Below are 26,019 nucleotides of genomic sequence, written 5' to 3'. Positions count from 1 at the left end.
CCCCTTTCTTCCCTTTTCCTTCTCTTTCCTTTTCTTTCTTCTTTTTCCTTTATTCCTTCCTCTCATTCTTCTTTCTTCTCCTGTGTTTTGTAGTCTGTGTAAGTTGAAATATTTTTATTTCTTTCTCAGTGATTTTACTTTGATGTTTAAAATTTTTCCTTATTTTTATAAAGTGCTGATATTTTTGCTTTCAACTTTACTAACTTTGTCAGTTCTAGCAATCTTTGGTAGAGAATAGCTGTGTTTTTCTGTTTATAAAAACCCAGGTATCGGCAAGCAAGGACAGTTTGATTTCATTTCTAAATTAGACACTTTGGTATTTTTCTCTAACTTTTTTTTTCTCCAGCTAGAATCTCCGATGCTGTATTGAGTGAGAGTGGTGTTGGTGGGTGTGTTTTTGTTCTAAGTCTTAGATAAAAGTGTTTCAGTCTTTCCCATTGGTATTGGCATTGTATATGTATCCGCCTTATATTGCCTGTTTATGCTGGTGTGTTCTTTCTATACCTAATGTCACGAGGAAATGCTGAAGTTTATCAAATGCCTTTTCTGCTTCTGTTTAGGTAATTGTTTGGATTTGCCCTCATCCTGTTGGTGGGATGTGCCATGTGTTTTCATATCTGTTGAATCGTCTTTTATCCCTTGGATAAGCTCCACTAGATCATAGTGTCAAAGCCACTTTTAAAAATTGCTTCTTCCAAAGCTTAATTTTATGTTCTTATAGGGCCGATGGCAGCTGACATGAATTAAAGACCTCCTTCTAAGACCTTGGGATTCGACTTTGGGAAATTAATTTCTTAAGAGCGTGCGTTCTAAGTAGCCCAAGGAAAGACACTTGGAGATTGTGGTCTTATATCTGTTATTAGAGTGGCTCAGAAAATGGATAATGTGTTTGAGGATTTTAAGTGGGGTTCCTCCCTCACCCCTTATCCCAGTGTTCACAGAAAGGTCATAGTCAGGCCTGAGTTGGTTTTTGTTTCTTCGTTTCTGTAGGCCTATTAATCTGATGCTGTGCTGTTTTTTTGTGAAACAAGATCTCACTATGTAGCCAAGTCTGGCTTCTGTACCTGCCCTGCCTCAGCCTCCCTGGTGCTGGGATGACAAGTATATACTGCCATGCCCAGCCAGTCTATTGATCTTCATGGTCCCCAAGGTCCTTAAGAAAGTGACTTCTTTCTTTTTAATTTCAGCAAGAACAGAAGCAAAGCAGAGAGCAGCAGATCAGAGAAGACTGAGAGTCCTTGGTGAGGCTGAGGTTGAGGCTGGAAGATGTTGGCTGCTGCGAGGCTGAGGAGCCCTTCATTTTGAGGTGGGAGAGCCTGTTTTGGCAGGACAGCTTCTCCATTTCTGACCTCACCATGGCTTCAACTCTCTGGCTGGATGGTTGATGTGACTGTGTGTCCCACATGCTGTCGGACTGCGTGACATCCAGGTAGTGCCTGCTGCTCACAGGGTGTGGGAGCACAGCCAGTGGGCATCAGATGCTCCCAAAAGCTGGACCAGCAGAGTGATGGACTTGGACAGGCTAAGATGGAAGTGACCTGAGGCCTCACCCAGGCAGTTTCTTCACAACAGGACAGCTTAAGAATTGAAACACAGGCTCGTCTGGGGAGCAGTATGCCGGAAGCTGGTTTTCAGGCCACAAATGCGTTCACAGGTGAGAGCACTTGCCACTTAATTGGGAGGCTTTGATTTTACTGTTAGGTTGTGGGTAACAAAATAGCAAACAACTGTATATAGCTCAGAGGAGTGTCTAAACATAATCTGAATGCTGTTCAGAGTTAAGGGTTCAGGCTGCCATGGTGACGGATTTTGACGAAATAATAATATTCTCCACCTTCTTTAAATAGGCTGTATCATTAGCAGAACAATGCATTAGTAATTTTTAAAAGAAGGGATTGGAAAACTCTCCAAGGGGAAACGTATTGCTGACCAGTAGTAACCTTTTCCTTTCCATCCTCAATTTTATCTGTGTGCTAATGCCATGGTGGGGCCACGGTGGCTGAGATAACTTTGCACTTAGGATCACGTGCTCGAAAATGAGCAACTAGACATGAGGATTTACTGTTGATTTTCCCTGCTGACCATCAGTTTGCACATTTTACAAGGAACTGCTGTGCCGGGCTAGTGCTGGGACCACGACCTGAGATGATGCAGTGGCCTTGGACGCTGAATTCTGGCTCTTTTCTGGTTCACTTAGCATCCAGTGGGAAATGACTTCCTCTGCTGGGCTTGTGGTTCCTTTTTTATTGGGGGAAAAATATAGACTATAGAGATAATGTTTTTATGTTAAAAAGAATCTTCTGGAATGGAGGAAAATATTTTTACGTAAAAAAGGGCCCCTTCTTTTTGTTTGTGTGTTTTACTTTGAAGGAAAGACGAGAGAAGTAGTTGGAATGTGACTCTGTTGCTGTCCCTGTGAATCTTAAACTGTTGCTTTTCAAATTTTGTATCGAGAGTAGGTCAGGTTGTTGAGGTGCCTGGACAAAAGGGGTCAAGGCTTGGCATTGAGAGCCACAGGGACCCTTTCCTGGCTGATCTCAGCTCCTTGACAAGACTTTCAGTTCTTTTCCATCTCTCTGTGAATGGATTGCTATGGGGCTCTGCTGTTCTGCTCTGAGGAAGGCTAAGAACACTGGCACAAGATGTTGAGTCCACAGAGTTCTGTTGTCAGGGGGCCAAGCTCAGCCCTGTCTGCTTCCCATTCTCACTGTGAGAACATGGGTTAACTCTACAGGCCTCAGCATCCCTGAATGCAATCTGGGGGGCTGAACTAAAAGCGCCTCTGTCTGGAGCGATGATTGGGGGGGTGAGGTTATCCTCAAATAATTGCGACTAAAAAGATATTTAAGCATTCACTCAGATGACATAGAACAAAGCTGAGCTCTTCAGCATCATCTCCGTCAGCTTAGGCCGCAATCCTGACCTTCTAATTATTGCTTCCTCATGTGCCTTCAGTTGTCTTGGTTTTAAAAACCTGTTTATTTGTGGATGTCATTTCCCTTCCTGTGGATAGTAGTGACTTGTCACCTAGCCTCCTTGATACCCAGAAGGCAACTAAGGATGGAAGGTGTGTAGAGATACATGTCAAGAGGGTCCCAAGAGCAGTTCTGAGAAGAAGAGGGGTTAAGAATAGAAACAGGAGAGAAACTGGGACTAGGGAGAGCATGACTCCATCACCCCAGCCTAGACCCTGTGATGGCCCAGAGGCTGTCTCTGCTTCCAAGGATGTGAACAGTTCCTGCAGCTGCCACTTCCTTCCTGACTCCTGAGGCTGTTTCCATGCCTGCCTTGCCATCCTACACAAGTCACTGCTGGTTCCTCGTGGTCTCCACTTAGGCACATGCAGCCCTCCACCCCAAGGACAAAGGAAGACAGACCAACCTGGGGTTCTGTGTGAAGCAACAAGCGGAACCCCCACATTCTGCCTGGAGAATCCCTGATAGGTAACATGGGGCTTTTCAGACATTAAGGTCCATGGAAATGATGGCTGCCACTGTAACTCCCCACTGCGTCTGCCCCCTGTATTCCTTCCCCCCACCACAGCCTTGCTCAGTCCATGCTCAGGCGGCTCCTCCCTAGCTCACATTTTCTTATCTCATCCTTTTCCGAAGAACTCAATTTCTTTATCTTTTTATTGCTTCCTAGTTGTGTTGCCCTGCTTCAGTAACAATCACTCGAGACCTGGGCATGGAACGCAGGTCATCAGACTTGGTGGCAAACTGCCTTTGCTTACTGAGTCATCTTGCAGCCTTCAGTGATCTTTTCAAAGCTAGCTATATATTAGACTCACTGGGGAAACAGACAGCTACTTACTTGGGTTTTGCCTTCAGAGATTAGAATTTAGTTATTCTCTGAATCACCTAAATCTGCTAAGTCAGGACCTTTATCCTAACAAGACCTCTGATTTTTGTATATATTAAAGCCTGAGCACAAAAGCCAGGGCCATACAGACAGGAAACAGTATCTCAAGAGAGACCAATGATGTGTTGGGAGAGTTAGTTTCAAACAAAGGTGTGGCATTTGTTTGTACCTTTCTTAACTAATCTTCTCATTATAAGATGCTATTAGGTGTCTAATATTATTTATGGTGACACATTCAGGATGATGAGATTTTTTTTAAAGCTTCCCCACATTTCTGGGAAGCAACTAGTGATAAAAATAAAGGTTGATTTCAACTCTCAACTGATAAGATCTAGAGTCACTTGGAAGACGGGCCTCTGGAGATGCTTGTGTGTGGGGATTATATTGATTGAAGTGGATGGCACCATTCCCTGGGCTAGGAATCAGTACTGTATATAAAGGATCTTAGGGCAAGCATCCATCCTTCTCTGCTTCCTGACAACGAATATCGTGTGATTGTCTGCCTCAAGCTTCTGCAGTTGTGATTCTTCTGTCACAGTGGATTGTACACACCGATATAATCTGTGAGGCAAAATAAGACCTTTCCCCCTTAAGTTGCTTTTGTTAGGAAGTTCTAATCATAACGCCAGGGAAAGCAGCTAAGACAGAAAATTGGTAGTGAGAAATGGGGGCTTTGCTGTAACAAACTTCATGATTCTCAGGGAGGAATGTGAAGGGATTGGGCTGTTACAAACTGTAACATACTGCAGAGCTTATGAGTGGTTCTGGTGGATCTTAGAAGACAAGAATGTCAGGAAATGTGAATTGTAGAGCCTGCCTTGTAAGGTGTTAGAGGTGAGCAAAGACTGTCGGGAACTGAGATGGAGCCATTCATGTGATTTTAAAAATTACATTTATTAAGCCGGGTGGTGGTGGTGCACGCCTTTAATCCCAGCACTTGGGAGGCAGAGGCAGGCAGATTTCTGAGTTCAAGGCCAGCCTGGTCTACAGAGTGAGTTCCAGGACAGCCAGAACTACACAGAGAAACCCTGTCTCAAAAAAAAATTACATTTATTTATCTGCATGCATGTTTATGTGTGACCAACATGTGTGCCATGGATGCGTGTAGAGGTCAAAGGACAACTTGGAGGAGTTGAGTTTCTCCTACCTTTTAGGTTCTGGGGGATCCAACCTTCAATCTTGATGGCAAACACACCTACTCACTATACCATCTCAGCAGCCTCCGTGTGCAATGTCTTCTGCAAAGAGTCTGGTTTCATCCTGTGCCTTGAGAACCTGAGTGAAGTTGAATTTTAGAATGTTGGACTAACTTGTGTGGCAGAAGAAATCTGGAGACAAGATAAGATACAGGCCAGTGCTGAGAAAGCAGCTGTGATAAAGAGGTCAGTGTTCTGTGGAAGAGGAGCCTGCACGTCACAAGGACAATAAGAAAGGCCAACAGGTCCACCCTGTGAAGATTCAAATTCATCTAAAGGAAGGTGGCCTAAGTGTAGTATGAAATGAACTGGGGTGAAGGTTATGATATAACATTGATACAAGAGTCATCAGAGAGGAAGGATCCTCAGTTGAGAAAATGCCTCAGTGAAATCCAGCTGTAAGGCATTTTCTCAATTAGTGATCAATGGGGGAGGGCCCAGCTCATGGTGGGTGATGTCATCCCTGGCCTGGTGTCTTGGGTTCTATAAGAAAGCAGGCTGAGGAAGCCAAGGGAAGCAAGCCAGTAAGCAGCACCCCTCTATGGCTTCTATATCAGCTCCTGCCTCCAGGTTTCAGCGCTGCTTGAGTTCCTGTTCTGACTTCCTCCAAGAATCTCGGAAGTATATAAGCTGAATAAACCCTTTCCTCCCCAACTTGCCTTTTCATTATGGTGTTTCATGGAAGCAATAGAAACTCTAAGAAAGACACCCTCCTTTGTAAGTAACATCTGCTCATTGTAAGAATATTTGGAAAGCCACAGAGAAGTCAATAAAAGAAAATGAGTTACAGATGTATGTTCATACAGATGTGTTCATGTGCTATGTAAGTTTTCTTTGTGTTGACATTCTAACTTAGAGTCTTTCAGTCATTTTCTTTGAGCAAACTTCTTCATAGAGACCTGTGTTCATAATGCTTGTTCAGTTTTATAAGTGGATTGTTTTTAGTATTACACCATGAACATTTTATATGTCTTTACATTACTGCATAATTCCCTTTATATACTTGATTTTTAAAATCATATCCCCCTTGCTGAAAATACACACCTTTTACCTTGATGAATATCTTCATGTAGAAAGGCTCTTCTGTAGACTTATTTCCTTAGGATAAGCCCCTAAGACAGAATTAAGGGTCCAAAGTAGTGAAATTTATTAATGCTTATGATGCAATTTCCTAAGCGCTTTGGTTAATCCTTACTTTTGAGGCCGTGCTAGCATCAGTTTTGAGATGCCAGTTACTTGTTTACAGCCAGTGTGTTCTAAATCAGTGGTCTTATCACCAACATTCGGCTGAGATGGAGAACCCCTTGTCTGCCTCCCACATACATACAAGAAACTCTGGAACATGCTGCTCTACAGGCTGACCCAATACTGCAAGTGAGGTTGATTGCCTCCATGTTTAGTAATGTGGGCTGGTTAAAAACTTAGGTGGTCTTAATTACACTGTTTTGATTCTTCCTAGTGGCCTTTATTCCGAGCTGTAGTTTGTTGACACAACGGTGTATTGATGTAGATGATAAACTCCTGGAAGATAAGACATTGTGGTAAAAACAAAGACCTGGTGCCTCTGGGCAGAGAGAAATAGAAGTTTAGGCTGGGTCAGTCTGGCTCTATTTTAGACTTCCTGATACTGTTAGAGATGTCCTGAAGCTTATTATAGTTTGGAGTGAGTTGGTAAACATCCTACCAAGGTTGAGAATATGTGTCTCCTCTGCCTCTGCCACCACACTCAGAAGTGTTGCACAATTTTTATAAGCTTAGTCTATTTCAGTGATAAGAAGAAACCCATTTAACCATAGAAAGTTATGCAAGAGGGTCAGCTATAGCAAAGCCTTTCTTATGATTATTTTACCCATAAGTAGGATGAGGCTCAATTTAATTGTCTTTGGGTGACTGAAAGGAAGCCCTTTATGGGTGCTGGTGGCCATATGTGCTTAGTTACTACTGCCCAAAAGGAAAGAACCCTTAAATTGAAGAGCTGGGGTGTCTCCTCTCCTCTGTTGTCTCTTGAGTGGGTGGAGTTGGTCTTCCTGGAGGTGTGGCTAAGGGTTACACTACACACCACACACAGACACAGACACAGACACAGACACAGACACAGACACAGACACAGACACAGACACAGACACAGACACAGACACAGACACACACACACACACACACACACACACATACACACACACAAGTGACAGTATTCTGAATGCTCTTGACAGCCTCTTCTGCACACCCCAGACCTGCAGCTTCTGGTCTTCACAGTAGTCTTCAAGGCCATGCCTTTGGGAAGACCCATAGATGACTTCAGCCCACACTTTCCAAAATGGCCTGGAGTGTTTCTTTGAAAAGATCCTGCAAACTTCTTTTCAATAGAGGGCGTGAGAGAAGATTCATGGACAACATCTTAGACAAAGATCTTTGAACCATGCCCTAGTTAAACCAGCCTTCTTACTGCCCTAAGAAGAAGGGGACATTTACTATGCTTCCTCTGGGAGTTCCCAGGCTTGTCAGTGTCTGCAGCTCTAAGGGACAGAGTGACTTCTGTTGTTCTGACTTAGCAGAACTCCCCAACCTCCATCAAGACCAGTACTTAGATTTGCTGTTTGCTTCCCATTACCTAGTCTGTAAGGTCCTAAAGGAGCAGGATCATGTGTTGGGGTTTACTGGAAGGAAACCTTCATCACCCAGGGGGCCGGACATGGTCTTACAGTGGCCTAGTGTCCCTTTCATGAGGGACAAAGTGGGAAAATCTGCTGATATCATCAGCAGATTTATGATAAAATTTATCATAAATCATCTCAACTTTATGATAAAATTTTGAAAATATCAAGGTGTTTCCTTGTCCTTCTGGAATTCCTCTAGTGTCGACCATAATGTATTCTTTCCACAGAGCTTAAATAAGAGGCTTTGTAGCAGGACCTTCCGTGTATACAGTCTCAGATACAATCTTTGAGACAGCCCTAGAGGTAATGGCAGTCTATTTTTTCCCCTTCCTTTCTTCCCTCCCTCCCTTTCTTCTTGTTGTAAACTTGGCAGAAGCTGGAGTCATCTGGGAAGAAGGAATTTCAGTGGAAAAAAAATGCCTCCATCAGATTGGCTTGTAGGCAAATCTGTGGGACATTTTCTTGATTAAAGGTTAATGTTGGAGGGCTCAGCTGGCTCAGCCAGGTAGTCCTGAGCTGTATAAGAAAGCAAGCTGGATGAGCCATGAGACGCAGGCTAGTAGGCAGTGTTCTTCACTGGTCTCTGCTTCAGTTCCTACTTTCATGCTCTGCCTTAGCTTTCCTAGATGATAGACTCTAACCTATAAGTCAAATAGGTACTTTCCTCTCCACCCCAAATTGCTTCTGATCATAGTGTTTATCACTTCAACAGAAAGCAACTAAGATAGGTGTCGTGCACCATTTGTGGGTTAGAAGTAATGGAGGGCCAGAGAGCCCTGTCTTATAGTGCTAGACTTGAAATGCAGGACCATCCGTGACGTTCTGCTATGGTATCAGTGGTATCAGGGAGAGGAGAGAGAAGTGGGCTGTGTCTGAGAATCTAGTTCAGGTCATGGGGCAGGGGGAGAAGGATTGGCAGAGAGATAATAGAAGCTTCTAGTGAACTTGAATTTTAAGCATGTGTCTGACCGTGTTTATAGACTGTGTTCTAACCTGGAAATACAGACATTTCCATGTCTACTTTTATTTTAACCTGGTTACTCTTGTTATTTTAGATTTAAAATAGGTTTATTTTAGGGGCTGGAAAGAAAAGTGAACCACGGTAGTGATGGCTGCAGGGTGGTGTGGACGTGGTTAATGCCACAGTTTATCTAAAACTGGTTACAATAGTACATTTTGTGTTATTGAAAGAGTGCGTGCTGGTGTTACACAGTAAGAGTAGTTTTGTAAATACCACCCCCCCACTCACACACACCCCGCAATGAAACCGATCCTGTTGAACTTATTTTGATGGAGTTAAGATTTTAACTTGGTTCTCATGGAGTCAGGAGGGGCAGAGAGGGGATTGAGAAGGCAGAAATGATTGAGCTCTGAGGGAAGAAAGAACAAGGGTCTTGGTTTAGCTTTGTGGTGTGTTTGGAAGGAAATGGGTAGTTTCCCCCATCAACTTGAGATGCCATGGAACCTGTAGTGGGAAGTATTTGAAAAAGCAGCGATGCAGCTCGACTCTGGCTAGCTCCCTGGCTGCCGCCATGTTCCAGCTCTATGTTCCCAATACTAATGGCAGCGGCAGAGGCGCCAGCTCTGGAATGCGGGCTCTGGCTCCAAAAGACATTAGTGTGGCTGCCCTCTCTGCCAGTCAGCTCTGTGGAGTCTATGGCTCTAAGCATGGCTCTTGGGTCAAGTCTGCTACCCTCATAATGCTCGGCTCAACCCCAGACAATATTCGCCATGCTCACGGTACCCGGTAGAATGAAGACTCTTAATGCTTAAAGATTATCCACTGGATTTATATACTAGCAAATGCTCAATATATAAGAAGCCCACACAGTTAGAATTATAAACCCAGTTTCCTAACCTTGATATGAATGACTGCTAGAGACACAAGGGTAACATCTCCTGCCATCTTTCCTCTCATCCTCCTTCTCTTTTTCCTCCTTTCTCCTTTCATTCTCCTCCCAACTCCTTGCTCCACCTCTCTTCTGCTGCCCAATCACAGAGCTGCATTGCAAACACAATGGGCAGGAAAGGGTCCTCCAACAGAACCGAGTCTCGCCTCTGTTGTGGTGCTCACTGTGAGGAGAAGCAGTTGCCTGTTGCTGATCTGGCTTGTGTCTCTCACTGAGCCTAGCCCACGTCCCTCAGGTGACCAGTCCACTTGTCACTGCATAAGGCTGGCTTCCCTGTAGAGTGTTGGTCAGGCTCCTTTAGATCTCACAGATGGCTCACATAGAGACAAATTCCTCTGTATCATGATATTTATTTTGGGGGCTAGGGGTAGGATGGTTTTTTTTTTATTGAAAATATTTTTCATGCAACATATTCTGGCCAGTTTCTTGTCCCTCATCTCCTTCCAGGTCCTCTCCACCTTCCCACCTGTCTGCTTTCATGCCTTCTTCTCTCTTTAGAAATCAAACAGGTAAATTAAAAAAAAAATCAAACCAAAGTAAAACAAACAAAATAAACAGAAGAAATAACATGAGAAGCACATATATATGCACACATACACACGTACACTCACACATATGCACATATGTATATACACAAATACAAAATCGATTAAAAAAAGCAAAATTGGAAATTATAGTATATAAGCCAAAGACCTGTGAGGTAAAAATAAAAAATGGCCAAAGCGTTATGAGACAACATCTCCAAAAGTACCATTGAATATTTTTGTACTGGTAATCTACTGCTAGGCTTACAGGCCTGCCTTTAAGTATAGTTTGTCTAATGAGTGAGACTCTACTGTAGAAAACTGATTTTTTTTTTTGGTAAGTGATTATTAATTGGAGATAGAATCTGCGTTGGGGAGGAGAGTTTGTGTCCTGTTCCCCTCTCAGTACTGGATAGACCCCGTCAGGTTTGGACCAGTGTACATGCTGCCACAGTTTCTGGGAAGTCACATGTGTGTCAGTCTTGTTGCATCTGGAAGGCACTGTTTCCCTGGTGTCTTCTATCCCCACTGGCTTTTACAGTCTTCCTGCCTCCTCTTTCCCACACTTGACTGAGCCCTCAGGGAGGGGTTTGATGGAGACAATCCCGTTCAGGACTGAGTGTTTTCTAAAGTCTCTCTCTCTCTCTTCGCACATTCTCCAGTTGTGAATCTCTGCATTTGTCCCCGCCTACTTCAGGAGGAAGCTTCTCTAATGGTTAAGCAAGTCGCTGACCTATGAGTATGGCAGAATGCTGTTAGACATGATAAACTTTAGCAGAACAGTAGTATTTGATTTCCCCACTAGGTGCATGGTCTATCTTGTCTCTGGCTCCTGGCCAGAATCAGACGTGGGTTCTAACTCATGGAGTCTTAAATCCAGTGAGGTAGTGGTTGGTTACTGTACTGTTGGACCACTATTGTATATCATGCAGACAGGTCAGGTCAGCACTGTAGACTGAAGGGTTTACAGCTGGGTTGGTATTTCCTGTTTCCTTCTGTAGCATGCAGACAGAGTACCTTCCAGAGCATGAGCAGTAGTCAGTAAGGGTGAAAGTGCTAGTTATGTATCATTTTAACTTCTCTGTGTTCAAATTGATATGTAGGTATTATTTTCTGTAAAGTGTTTGGCCCCCGGATTGCCATAGATCAGCATCCTGGGTAACTTCTTAACCTGCCTGCCCCAGAACCTAGGTCTTCTTGGGTAACAAGTAGGAGTGGAGTTAGAGACATTGAAACTGAATTTCAGCCAAGGATCGTAGTGTTCTGTTGTTTCTTCCCTCTCTGCACATGCTTCTGTGCTATGCCAGGTAGAGCTTTGCTTGATTCTCCAGGGTTGCTTCTGCTCCACCTTCGCTCATGTTTCTGGGGCCTTTTCACCAACCCTTCTCCTGACTCCTGGAGGATTACAGAAGGTTTTGAGGCAAAAAGTCTGACCTTCCTGCCTTGATCTGTGGGGTCTCCACCCCTGATTTGGAGCCCACGAGAGACTTGGTGTTTTGGTTGAGGCCTCGCATTCTCCACATGGTATATCGGCCTTCCTTTATATTTGTGGCCAAATCTCCATAGAGACAGGCATAGGGAGGAAGGATGGACTGACAGTGCTGACACTCGTTGGCATACCTTGAAGTTGAAAGGACTACTGTAGGAGGGATTGCACTTTAGGAGAAGTGGCACTTAGACATAAAGGGGGGGCTGTGGGGGAGAAACTGTGAGGGAGAGACTTGGAGGCAGTTGGGATCCAGATGTAAAGTGAATTAATTAATTAATGGAAAAATATTCCCCTCCCCTCCACCAGGTGACACCGCTACCAGTCCACATCAGGATTTATTCACATATTTGCCTTTGCAAACACAGTTTCCAAGGGGAATTTGTCCTCATCCAGGGACCACAGCTTAGTGACAAAGCAGTGGCATGTTGTCAAAGCAGTTTTCAATCCTCACATACTTGTCACCTCTCACTTAGAATGAGAACATCTGACACAATCGTATTTTCAGTCGTAAAGATCGCTTTTTAAAAAAAGATAAGACCGAAAAACAATGTTCCCTCCCCCCATTTTCCATCTTCCCTTGATGCTCTTGGCCACAGGAGTTGTCTTGTCCTTTGTGATTTTTCCTAGCTTCTGTGGTAAAGTGAGGGACCCTCTCCTGCTCATTGTCTCAAAACCTAAAGGTGCCTGCTGTTCCAACCCAGACTTGTCTTTCCTTACGAGAACCCTGTTTCCAGAAATTTAGATATCTAGTGTTAGTGCTGCCCAGGAGCTAGAACTCTTAAACCACAGGAGTGTTTGTTTGTTTCTTGGAACATGAAAAAAGTTTATAATCTAGATATATTACCAGAATGTATTTGGACACTGTAGGGAATTTTTTAAACTAAATTTAAATTTCTTGGATTTTGCAGTTTTTGCAGTTTTAGGGATTAAAAAAAAAGTACATATATTTTAGTGACCAAGAGTCAGAGATTCTCACATAAGTAATTTGTAAAAATTTGCAGATAATTTATTTTTAATTTTTTGGATGAATCCTTTATTTTTATTCATATGTACATTGGTGCTTTGCTTGAGTATATGTCCATATGAGGGTGTTTGTTGTATTCCCTGGAACTGGAGAATGGTGTTGCCATGTGGGTGCTGGGAATTGAACCAGAGTCCTCTAGAAGAGCAGCTAGTGTTCTTAACTGCTGAGCCATCTTTCCAACTCACAGGTAGACTCTTAACTTCTTTGTGTGTGTGTGTGTGTGTGTGTGTGTGTGTGTGTGTGTATGTGAGAGAGAGAGAGAGAGAGAGAGAGAGAGAGAGAGAGGGAGAGGGAGAGGGAGAGGGGGAGAGAGAGGGGGAGAGAGAGATTATGAGATTGCAGGCATGTAGACTTATGCAGAATTTGGAGGTCAGTTCTGGTCTGTGGTAGATTCTGAGAATTGAACTCAGGCTAACAAGGTAGATGCTCTTACTCACTGAGCCATCTTGTTGACTCAGACAGCTTCATAGATGGCAGTTAGTAAACGTGCTTTAAAGAATGAAACAACCAGGTACCTAGGATGATTTGGGAACTTTCCCTTAATTTGAGTTCTGACTTGGCAAACTCAGAATGTTGATGGATGGGTTAATGTCAAGCAAGAAAGAAATGGTTCTATTGAGATGCTTTTGTCGAGCATTTGGGAAAAGAGGAAAACAGGTTTATCACATTTAGAGGTGACAGATTACAAGGAATTACTTACACATTGGCTGATACCATCAAAACTTAGAAAGACAGCAGTAGTAAAATGTGGCAGAGCAGTCCGCAGATAACACATGGCTAATGATAGTAGCACATCCTTATGATGAAATGCTGGGTAGCTGTCATTAAATGACATTTGGGAAGAGTTTTTGTGCCCTTGAAAAACTCTTATAATTTAAAAAAGTTGGCCTAGTTTTTGGGGTGCTTGCTTGTGATCCCACTACTTGGGAGTCTGAGGCAGGAGGTTCTTGAGTTATAGACTGATCTTGTCTGCATAGTCAGAATTTGGCCAAAGAAATGATAAGTAAATAAACAAATAAGTCAGCATTTAAAAAGCTTGCCATAAAATTGCCAAAAAAGGAATTTTTAATTTTTAATGGAATATGGGTCTACACTCAGTTTACACAACAAGAATTTTTTTTTTTTTTTTTTTTTTTTTATTGGATGATGGATTTGCTGAAGGAGGCAGAGGCAGGAGGATCACAACAAGAATTTTAAAAAAGAAATTATTCAGGAGGGAGAAGCAAAGGCAGAGGCTGGCAGATCTCTGTGAGTTCAAGTCCATCCTGGTCTACATAGTGAGTTCTGGGCCAGCCAGAGCTATATAGTGAGATTCTTTCAGAGAAAAATAAAAAAGAAGAAAAAAAGAGAAAGCACCTTCCTAATTCTTTTTATGTGACCTTTCAAGCAAAGTGCCCTTGTCACTAGGTAAGTATGTTTTTTTGTTGTTTTAAATGTATGTTTTTTTAAGATTCTTTAAGTAGCTATATGTATCCAGGCCCCATTTTCATATCCATTTGGTTGTCATTGATAATTAAAAAACACATGCAAAGAACTGAAATCAGACATAATGAAAGTAAAATGCAGTGTGTTAGACACCTGATAAAGAGTCTGGGAAATGTAGTAGACCATAAGATAGTGATGAACCATTTTACCAGCTACTGCTTATATTACATGGGTCAGACACTGTACCAAGCACTTCATGTAAAGTGTCTAGTTATCATAAAAACATTTTAAAGAAGTGGGTGTTTAATTCATTTTAGACATGAAAATCACAGACTTCAAGAAACAGTACAACTCTATATCAGAATTGAGATATGTATCCAAGTTACTCCCAAATCATGGCATAAACATAGACTGTATGATCTTAACCATGCAAGGAAGGAAAGATATAAACTAACAAGTTCATGGCTATCTCCTTAAACATAACACTGTCACAAATTTCATCTCAGCCACAAAGGTGTCCCCCTCCCCCCTTTTAATTTCTTACATCTGTGCTTCGGGCATGGAAGGTAATTTGAACGATAGGAGTTTATGTGTGTAGATATGAGTATTTTGAGTGCTCCAATATCTTCCCTACTGATAAGTTTTAATACACGCTCCTTATATGGTACTGTTGACTTGAGTCCTGAAGAGTTCCTAGATGCTCTTCTGTAGGCCTCTAGCCTTCTGCTCTCCAAAAGGGGCAGCTTTCTTTGTTATGAGAGACAATTTCTTCCTTGTTTCCTCTCTTTAGATTGAGTAATGATTTCCTGATGGTTCTTTCTATGCAATTTTTAAAAGTATGTATGTGTTTGTGTATCTGATAAAATCCACCTGTACTTTTGCATCAAATTTCAGTGTGTTCAGAGAATACACTGAAATTATAGGGCTCGGGAACTAGCTCTGTGATAGAGCATTTGCCCCGCAAGCATGACTAAGACCTGTATCCAAGCCCTGGTATCTCCTCAGTACTGATAACACTAGGAATCTTGGGTTTTGCTGCTGCTGATTGCTTTGTGACAATGACCTATGAATGAGACACCAAGGGTCCCTATGTATTAAGAAACAGCATGAATGATATTCCCTGGGCATTCCTTTGTGGAGTGCTTGGTATCACTCTGACCCACAGAAGGAAGACAAGTGTCCTCTTTGTCCTTTGGTTTTGGTGACACATGTTTCAGTAGCTTACTGGGGAAGGCAACTTCACCTTTACGATAAAACTGTCTACTCTAGAATTCCCAGACTTGCTTAACCATTCTGTCTGCCTCTGAAAGCAGAGACCAGTGCGGGGGTGGGGCAGGGCTCTGGAATCTTGACAGAGTAGGAAGCAGACCTGGTCATGCAAGGTACAATTTCTCCTGATGAGACTGGGGGCTGACTCACACCCAGAAGCATCTTGTTCCTAGTGTGAGATTTCAGCATGTTGCTCCGGTTGAGTGCTGGGTGAGAAGACTTGGGAAAAATTGCCCAGGAGCTTCTACACGCTGACAGGATGAGGCATGCGTCCTCCATGTGATGAGGATGAGGGGAAATACGGTTGTTAGGGTGCTAAGGTTGGGTGTGTGACAAATGAAAATGGATTTGAGTCCTTGACCTCTGAACACCAGACAGTGATCCAGCAATAAAATAAAATGACTGTTTATAGCAGCAGTCTAAGGCCAGGGCTGTAGTCCTTGGCTCTTTGAAGATCACTATAAATTTAATATGACAGTCTGATACACTGCTCATTAATCTAAGATGTGAACAGGGCAATACGGCGATGTTGATTCTAAGATTTTCTTTTGATTTTTCTCGGCATGGTATTTTAGATAACCCAAGAATTGATGTGAAAGAGGACACGGGCTCTATTTTCCCTCAGTGTCTCCTGCTTGACTTAAATGATGATCTGAACACAACCCCAGAGAATCTCTGATTTCTGTTCCTATAAGAGTCACACAAATATAGTGTCTTATGGGAAAATATAATCCCTCCCCGTTAATCAAGTATGTGATATCTGGGGTAAATCTGACCAGTGCTGCATTATACCTTTAGTGCTTAGTCTTGCATTGACACTGTAATTGGACACAAAGATGAACAAGACAAGGTATTGTCTCAGTTCACTACTTACATGAATGACTTCTTAGATTTTTTTTTCACAATTACTCTAGAGTAACTACCTAGTAGAACTATATCAGTGCAAGCTCTAACCTCCTTCGGAGTCGTTGAACAGCCATAGCTCAACAAGCCACTGCCTGAGAATACAAAGAACATAAAAAATTCAATCACCTTTCTATATATCAATGATAAGCATGCTCCAAACAAAACAAAACAAGAAACAACAAAGTCATATTGCCTCTCTAAAAAAGAAAGTATGACATTAGAGTAAACTGAAAGAGGCTTATAGGGAAAACTTCAATGTTCAGGTGTCATAAGAACTGATATTGTGAACATGGTTATGCTATCAAAAGCAATCTAAGGATTCCATGTAATTTCCATCAAAATCCCAATGTCATTCTTTACAGAAATAGAAAAATAAATCTTACAATGTATATGGAAGCAAAGAGGAGCCCAGATAACCAAAACATTCCTGAGCAAAAAGAATATGTTATAGGCATTACCATGTCTATTTATAAGTTATTACAGAAACAGAACCATCATGGGGCTGGGGAGACAGTTTTGTTGGCAAAAGTGCTTGCCTTGCAAGGATGAGCACATAAACCCAGAGGCCAAGCACCTTAAAAGCTGGGTGTGGCACTGCATGCTGGCAGTGAAGAGCCAGCGACAGGAGGATCACCGAGTCTTGTGTGCCAGATAGTCTGGCTGAATCAGTGAGCGCCAGGTTCACTGAGTGACCCTGCTTCAAAATCCAAGGTGCAGAGTAATGTAGAAAGAATGTTCTGGCCTCTATATGTGTACACACACACACACACACACACACACACACACAGAGAGAGGGAGGGAGGGAGGGAGGGAGGGAGAGAGAGAGAGAGAGAGAGAGAGAGAGAGAGAGGGAGAGAGAGAGGGAGAGGGAAAGAGAGGGAGGGGGCATGGTACTTTCAAAAACACAGACATGTAGGTCAGTAGAACAGAATAAATGTAATAAATATAAACATAGTTTTAGGCATGAGATTGTTGACAATGATGCTGGAATATACATTGGGAAAAAAGACAGCCCCGTTAATGGCATTGAGAAAGTGGATATTCACATATAGAAAGAAGAGAGAAAACCCATCGCTTACTGTACCAAATCAATACAGTGGATCAAAGACCTTAATGTAAGACCTGGAACTCTGAAACTGTTAGAGGAAGAAGCAGGGAAAACCCTTGATGGAATAGGCACAGGCAAAGACTTTCCGAATGGGACCCCAGGTGCTTGAGAAACAGTGACAACAATGGGCAGATGGGTCCTCGCAAAATTAACAGGCTTCTTCACAGCAAAAGAAGATTACTGAATGAAGAGGTGGTGTACAGAATGGAAGGAGATCTTTGCTAGCTATACATCTGATGGAGAATTAATCTCTAGAATATACAAGGAACTAAAAAAAAAATTAAACCAGAAATCAACAACCCAATCAATACATTGAGATGAAAGTGAACAATTGCCTAGCCAAATGGCAGGACGCACCTGGTCAGCTTCCCATGCAAATAGCATGTGTTGAGATGGTGGTGGACTTACTTTGGCTGTATATCTACCTATAAGTGCTTTCCAGACCCTTTCATAGCCCTTGTAACTTCTGATCATGTAGTTGTGGGCCGGGACTCCTTGCTTCCTAGAAGTTAAGGGCTCAATAAATAGTAAGTAGTTGAATGAGTGAATTTTTAAGGGCTAATTTGGCAGTGAATATAAAAATATAAAACCAGGACCTGGGGGAATGACTTTGGTAGAATATTATTCTAGTATTTTCAAGGCTCTAGGTTTGATTCCCAGTGCCATCATACATATATATATATGCATATATACATGTGTTTTTAGCTATTGAGGGTGATCGAAAAGCATTTATGTGTGTGTGTGGTAGTGCAGTGTGTCAAACCATTCTATTTAGCAGCTGGAGGGTGGGGAGTGGCTTTAGAGTTCTATGCCATTGAATATCCTCAGTAGGGCAGGTCTTCCCAAACTCCTCCTCACTAAAAATTGGGTGTCTTAGTTAAGGTTTTCATTGCTGGAAAGAGACACCATGACCAAGGTAACTCTTATAAAGGACAACATTTAATTGGGGCTGGTTTCAAGGTTCAGATGTTCAGTCCATTATCATCATGGTGGGAAGCATGGCAGCATCCAGGCAGCCATGGCACTAGAGAAGGAACTGAGAGTTCTACATCTTATTCTGAAGGGATCTAGGAGAAGACTGGCATCCCCAGGCAGCTAGAATGAAAGTCTACCCTCACAGTGACATACTTCCCAATAAGGCTACACCTCCTAACAGTACCACTTCCTGGACCAGGCATATTCAAACCACCACACTGGGCAAGCATTTTTATTAAGGTGGAGGGTTAAGGAAATCATAACTAGTCAGTGTGGACCATTCCTCCCATTTCCACATCTACAGAGCGGGCATGTGACTTTCAGTTGCATGAAGGATGCTGAATGTGAAGTTGTGTTTTTCTTCTGGCTCAGGAGTGAAGATGCTCGTTACATCTCCCTTTGGCTTGCCCTCCTTTTCCTTTCTTCCTTTCTTATTTCCCCCTCCCACTTTGGTTTTTTAGAATGTTTGTCTTCGTTCTGTAAATTCTGTGCTGAGTATGGATTAATGCTTTTAAGCACAGAAAGTTAGGTTAATGACACATTATTAAAAGTGATTATTATTGTTTAATTTTCATTGCTGGGATCAAAAAAGGACTTGTGTATGCTAGGCAGTTTCTATGCTCAACCACTGGGCTCCAGTCTAGGGACTACATTTGACCATAATGGCCATGTGTGTCAGCATGCACAGAGAACTCTGAGTTCAGACAGTGAAATTCTTCCCTGGAAGTTGTTGCCTTTGATGGCCTGGATTCTACCTCTTTTCTGTTGTAGCGTCTTTGTGTAGATTTGCTTCAGACTCTTGAGCCTCTTTCTTAGCCTGCTTAGTGCTGGGGACAAACGTTTGCCACCATACCTGGTCTGCTTTATCTTCCTGACATGAAATTATTACACTGTCTCTTTCACTAAGGAGATAACTAGATTGTCTTTGAGGTACACAGGAGACCATGTCTCATGTAGTGAGTAAGTGGAGGGGGACACGTAGGAGGTGCAGTGGCGGGGGACTCCTCAGAGGGTGGAAAGTCAGGTGAGGTCACTGGAGGGAGTGTGTGTAAATTCTTGATGCCTCTAGGGATCTGACCTTGAATATGGATAATTATTTATCATATCGTTTGTGGTTTTCCTGCCTATAGATTATTAAATAACTGCCTCTTGTTTATTAATACATGTGGGAAGACTTTTAGCTACTGCTAGAGCAATCTACCAACCCATTCTATCTCATGTGGAACCTTAAACATGTTTAAAAGTCTGCGTAAAACTCAAATTTCATCATTAGTTCTGGAACAGTTGCAGTTCTTGTTTAATATGTGTAATGTTCGCTAATGTATCATTATGTTTGTTTGGAAACCAGTTCTCACTATGTAGGTAGCCCAGCTGCCTGAAGTATACTGTGATGCCCAGGATCAATGGTTCTCAACTTTCCTAATGTTGCAACCCTTTAATACAGTTCCTCATGTTGTGGTGACCCCAAACCACAGAATTACTTTTGGTGCTACTTCATGACTGTAATTTTGCTACTATTAGGGATCAGAATGTAAATAGTTGATATGCAGGATTTCTGATATGTGACTCCTGTGAAAGGGGTTGCCACCCTCAGGTTGAGAACCACTGCCTGAGATGCTCTCAGTTTAAGTACTTCTGTCCCAGTTCCTTGGTTGCTGTACTTAGAGGCGTGTGGCTGTGTCTGGCTCTATACTAGGTTTCCCCAAGTATAAAGGCAAAATGACTTTTAAAGAAAGTATCTGGGTAAACACAGAAATATCCTTAGTACAATACCGTCAGATTAACTGACACACATTTGTATAGCCAGCTCCCAAGACTGGTGCCGATATAAAGCTGATTTTGTTTGGTTACTATGGGATTTTTGATCAGATTTGTGCTTGAAGCTGCAGTCTAGATATATTTGGCTACTGTGCTGGATAGTTTTATGGCAAATTGACATAAGCTAAAGTCATTTGAGAGGAAAGAACCTCAATTAAGAAACTGCCTTCATAAAATAGAGCTGTAGGCAAACCTGTAGAACATTTTCTTAGTTGATGATTGATGTGGGAGGGCCCAGCCCATTGTGGGTGGAGCCATCCCTGGGCTGGAGGGCCATATGGGCTGGAGGTTCTGGGTTCTATTAGAAAGTAGGCTGAGCAGATGATGGGAACAAACCAGTAAGCAGCACCCCTCCATGGCCTCTGTATCAGTCCCTGCCTCCAGGTTCCTGCCCTGTGTGTGTTCCTGTCCTGACTTTCTTGGATGATGAGCTGTTACATGGAACTGTGAATGAAACCAACCCTTTCTTCCCCAAGTTGTGTCGGGTCATGATGTCTCCTCACAACAATGGAGATCTAACTAAGCTGGGGATTCTTCATTAACGGGGCAGAAAACCCCATTTATAAGGGAATGGCAGATTTAGGAGGATGAAACCAAAACCTAAGCATTTGACAGGTATGGGAAATGCCTCACTTATTTTTAAATTGCATGTGATAGAACTTTTAAAACTAACAAGGCACTTGCTAATTGTGTTAAGAACTTGTCAAGACGTTCTTCATGTATATCAAGAAGTTGTTTTCCAGGTGAAATCAATTTCTTTATTTTGGCATGGAACTGGGGGTTGACTCTGGAGCCTCATATTTGCTAAGCAAGTGACTCACCACAGAGCGATAGCCCAGCATAGCCCTCTCCGTTCTCTGCCTTTTTAAACCTCCATTGTGAGATAGTATTATAGGATGGGCTGTAGTCCAGATTGTGCCCAATGAGACTTCCAGGTTATTGTGTCCCAGAAAAATGGACCAGGGACACATGGGTAATGACAGGCAAGTAATTTCCAAATGTAGTCATTGAAAATTAGAGAAGAGAGGTGCTTGAATAGCGTCAAATCATTTCAAATATTTATTAATTATTAAAGTCAAATACTAGCCTGGGAAGTGGTGATACATAAATCCCAGCACTTGGGAGGCAGTGGCAGGTGGATCTCTGAGTTCAAGGCCATCTTGGTCTACAGAACAAGTTCTAGAATAGCCAAGGCTACTCAAAGAAACCCTGTCTTGAAAAAAAAAAAACAAATAAAACAGTCAAATGATGACTCCAAGTGGAAGAAACCAGGAGACACTAACGACCTCCCCAGATGTTCTGGAGTGAGCCCAGATCTCTCACTCCTTTGCTTATCTTAAGGCTACCCGGGCTACTTCTGACTCTGTACAACCCCAGCTGCAGGAGACAGTACTGGTGACTGTGCCTGGCTTCCTTGTGCTTCCTGTTCCAGAGCACCAACTCTGTACAGGCAGGACTGCCATCCTTATGGACAGCCATCCCCATGGACGGCCATCCCTGTGGACAGCCATCTCTTCAGCCCCAATTTGGTACATTTTCCTGGGAATGCCATATGCTGTAAAGGTGTCTGGGAGTGGGAGCATCCATGCAGGTTTTGGCCTAAAGACCTCAGGTAGATATATATAGCACAGATATATGAATGTTGAAATTAGTTGTGTCATTTTACAAAAAATCATACAATATCAATGATAGCCCAAATAAGAAAGCAATTATTTTGGCAGTTATTAAGGCAAAATTTTAGCTTCTGTTTTAGCTCCAAAGGCACTAATTATAAAGAAATTCTGTATGCAGTGATATGCATGAGAATAAGAATGTAAACCTTTCGATATGCACTGCAGAGGAAAAACATTTGCCCGTTGCTCTAGACTACCACTCTTAGACATTTATAATGCGACACATAGCACCACGGTATTGAGGACCTTCGTGAAATGGGACTGTACTTTGTCTGAAGCCTAGCAGAGCTTAGGATGGTTTTAGATTTTTTTTTTTAACATCTCAGTTTTTCACAAAAGATAACCCTCATGAGAGAATATTTGAGGTTGGTGTCAGGTTCTGTTAAAATGACAGAGCAGAAGTTGTTTTCTTTATTAGAAATAAGAGGTCAGTAGAAATGTAGATAGTTCATGGATTAAAAGTAACTAATGATATAAAATGTTACTCTTTATAGGCTGGCAGAATGGTCAGCAGTTAGGAGTTCTTTTTAGAGGACCAGTGTTCACTTCTTAGCATCCACATGTCAAGTCACAGCTGTCTCTAATTCCAGTTCCAGAGGTTATAAGTCCTGCACCTGTGTGGAGGCAAAACATAGATACCAAAAGTAAACATCAAAAATGTTCCCTTTTACATAGCTGTTTTTGCTCCTGAGACCCTACCTTAAGCTAAGTACATAGGGTGAGATTTATAGGAAGTAAATTATAATGAGAGAAAATAAAACCTGTCAACCAATGACAATGACACTAAAAACAACAGGAGGCCTGGTTTAGTCAGAGTACATTCAAGGTGCTATATACCTTATGTCCTTGTACTGCCTTTCTCTCTTTATACTAAAGAAAAAATGTAGTTTATTGTGGCTTTGCCCCACTGCTGGGCAGACAAACGCAGAGATGCTAGACTGCATTTTTTACCCTGCACCACCGTCAGGTACTGAGCTTCAGGGAACTGCAGATACACCTCTCAGGGCATGGGAAAATGTGGCCAAAGACATGGGAGCCCAAAGCTGGGGTTCCCTCACTCCCAGGAATTCAACCACCACTAGAAACTGAGCAGGGGAGTTGGGAATGAAGGGTTGAGGGTCCATGAGCCTGCGAGGAGGCTGGGCCCAGGGTTCTCAAACTCCTGGACATCCAGATGCCACTGGGTTGCAGGGAGTTGGGAACGGAGGAGGCCCTTGGGGTTAGGGGAGTGGAGAACTCTGGCTTAGCTCAGGGTGGCCAGTCCAGGGGTGTGGAGGGGCCTTCTGTGTGAGACTTAGATGGCATGACTGTAGACAAAGGCTTCCTCCATGGTCTTTGCGGTGGTTCTTGGTGAGAGAGACAGTCCTTGTTTATTGATTGTTCATTGTGGAAAGTGGGAGCATACCTCCTTTTCAGGGTGGGCCTGAGATTAAATAGCTTTTGCAGGAAGGAATGTCTGGGAAGGGAAGCTTATTGGCTAAACCCTCAGGGCCTTTAGATACCTCATTAGCATGGAGAACTCTGTTCTGATCTAAGTGTCCATAGGTCATGTTCCTATGTGAGGGATGTGGTCACATGACAGGGGCCTGGTTGGAAGCAAGTGAAGCTCCTGCTGTTCCCTCTGGGCTCTAGGGCTTCTAAACCACTCAACTTTACCAAGTTTTCTGACATGGTACACTGCCCCACAGTCTATATGTATATAACCCAGGGTAGGGTTTATTCTGTGGTGGAATCATAGTTTAAGCTGTCAAACCCAACCCTGAGCTCCAGTGTTTACTTGGCTAGAAATACCTAAGATAAAATGTTGCTCAGGGTTTAGAGCCCAAAGATGAGGCTTTGTTGCCCAGTTATTGCCCACAGCAGTCCTTAGTCGCCCTGATTAACCATTCTTCCGTCTTCCAGATGGATGGCTAGCTAAGAAAGCCTTCAGGATGGGCTGGATCCATTCTAATGTCAGAATGGACATTAGTTACTTCCATTGCTGCTAGAAGACGCCTTAGCATCTTATGTCCCAGGTATATGTGGGATTTAGTGCAGCCTGATGGGAATGTGTCAGAAAGATGCCTTCATCTAAGATGGTACCCAACTGTAGGGAGGGATAGGATAGAGGATTTACTTAAGGATTCATTTCAATGCTATCCAGAGAAAAGCATGAAGTAGTTATTGAGTGGAATAAGCATTGATTATTAGCAGGATCAGATATATCTTTATGCACTTAGTACCACAGATGTTAGTCATAAGTCTGTGTGGAGGTAAAGGGGTAACTCTGCATGATGGAATATGTAAATTGCTCATTTTAACACCCTTCCACCCGGTATGTGTGTTTCTGAGTCTCATGTGAATACTTTTATCTACCTTGGCTCTTATTTCTATATCGTTGGTGTCTTTGGATGTGTCAGAACCAGTGGGCAGGCAGGGAACATACAGAAATTAGGAAGAGAGCCTGGGCCTTGACCCTTCTCTTTTAGGCTGAAGATGCTGCAGCTCTGTTATGGTGGCAACACTCTTTCTCTTGTATTCCTACCATTGCACCACAGCTGTTGGGGTCAAGGCATAGGCCTGGGAGATGATGATTTGGGTAAATGATTTCCTAGCTCTCCCTCAGGTGACAAGCTTGCTCCTTTAAGCTTGCTTTCCTATCTGTACACATGTGTACCAACCCCCTAACACAGCATCTGGCACATGAGATTTGTTGACTGAATAATAAACAACTGGGTAAGGAGCAACAGGGACAACAAATGAGAAAGCAGAGGGTGATCTGAAGCTTGGCGTGGAGAACCAAAGAGGTGACTGCTTTGATTTTTAATTGAGCTGCACGGAATTTGATCTGAACGGCATGGAAGCTGTATCATGCCCACAGCTATGAATAAATGAGTCTAGGCATTAGTGCCGTAATGGAGAGCTACTTGCATGTGCTGGCTAGTTCTTAGGTCAAAGACAGAAGATGGGGCCATCTGGGGAGAAGGACGAGTAGTTGAGAAAATGCCTCTGTAGGACTGGCTGACAGGGCATTGTCTTGATTGCTTGTTGATGGAAGAGGGCCCAGCCCACTGTGGGTGGGCAGGCTGGCTTGGATGGTATAAGAAAATAGACTGAGCAAGCAATGGGGAGCAAGCCAGTAAGCAGCATCCCTCCATGGCCCCTGCATCAGTTCCTGCCTTGAATTCCTGCCCTGCTGGACTATAACTCTAAGCTGAAATAAATCCTTTCCTCCTCAGGTGGCTTTTGGTTATAATGTTTTATCGCAGCAATAGAAACCCTAAATAAGACAACATGTGAGAAAACCCAAGTGCTTACAGTATCCATTTCTAGCCTTGGCCCAGTCTAGCAGAATGTTGATTCTTTTTCTTTTTGAGTCTCTTTCTCTGCCAGTGACGACGCTTTTTTTTTTTTTTTGCCTCGGCCTTCCTTGCTTTCTTGCAACTGTTCTTCTGAGAATCTGCCATACCTACCTCATTGTGTCCTTAATTGCTGTTGGTAGAATTGAAAGTATCTTTGCTGAAGCAGGGAAATAAGAAATGTGTATAGTCACATGACCCAGTTCACGTAGGAAAAGCTTCTGCAGCAATGGAAGGGCAGACCTTTCAGCGCATGGGCATTAGGGACAGCCGTACCCTTCCCCAGCATGAGGGAGGCACATCTCCACTTGTACTGGTGTTATGACGGGTGACCATCTTAAGATATTTTTAGATACAGTGTCTTAGGCAGTAAGTCAACCAGTTTATTCCAACAGAATGACTGACACATACACCACTGTAGACAGAGTACATAACCTCCTGACTGGTGGAGGAAATCGTTTTCAAGCATTGTTAAAATTTGCTCTGATTAAGAAATTACCTACACACCTCTTAAATTTTACTAGATGGCAAATCTATCTATCCATATTTTTCTTATATATATTCATAATTTATTTAAAATTTTAACCTTTATTTGTATTTTATGTCTATAGATTTTGTCTGTGATCATGTATGTGCAGGGCCCACAGAGACCAAAGAATGACTTTGGATTCTCTGGAACTGGAGTTACAGATGGTTGTGAACTGCCCTGTGAGTGCTGGGAATCAAACCTAGGTCCTCTGGAAGAACAGCCAGTGCTCTTTAATATGAAGAACACTTCAGTGTGTTAAGCACAATTGCCTAAACACATTGAACAGGTCTTAATGTCTCCTTTAATTCGTTGCACAACAC

General features: G+C 42.7%; 1 protein-coding gene across 3 annotated transcripts in view; it reads left to right on the top strand.

Annotated features, from left to right (window-relative positions):
* Ldlrad4 (low density lipoprotein receptor class A domain containing 4) overlaps positions 1–26,019 on the top strand; it is a 305,502-nt gene that overhangs the window by 116,155 nt on the left and 163,328 nt on the right. For all 3 annotated transcript variants that reach the window (XM_028774214.1, XM_028774215.1, XM_028774213.1), the window contains one exon: positions 1,188–1,654. In XM_028774214.1, coding sequence (XP_028630047.1) covers positions 1,615–1,654 — 40 coding nt within the window. In that variant the 5' untranslated portion in view covers positions 1,188–1,614. The remainder of the gene's footprint in view (positions 1–1,187; positions 1,655–26,019) is intronic.

Source organism: Grammomys surdaster, unplaced genomic scaffold (genome assembly GCF_004785775.1).
Source record: "Grammomys surdaster isolate TR1022 unplaced genomic scaffold, NIH_TR_1.0 239, whole genome shotgun sequence".
NCBI classification, from domain to species: Eukaryota; Metazoa; Chordata; class Mammalia; order Rodentia; family Muridae; genus Grammomys; species Grammomys surdaster.
The sequence above is the reverse complement of the archived record's forward strand: the minus strand, read 5'-3'. Positions and strand labels throughout refer to the sequence as shown.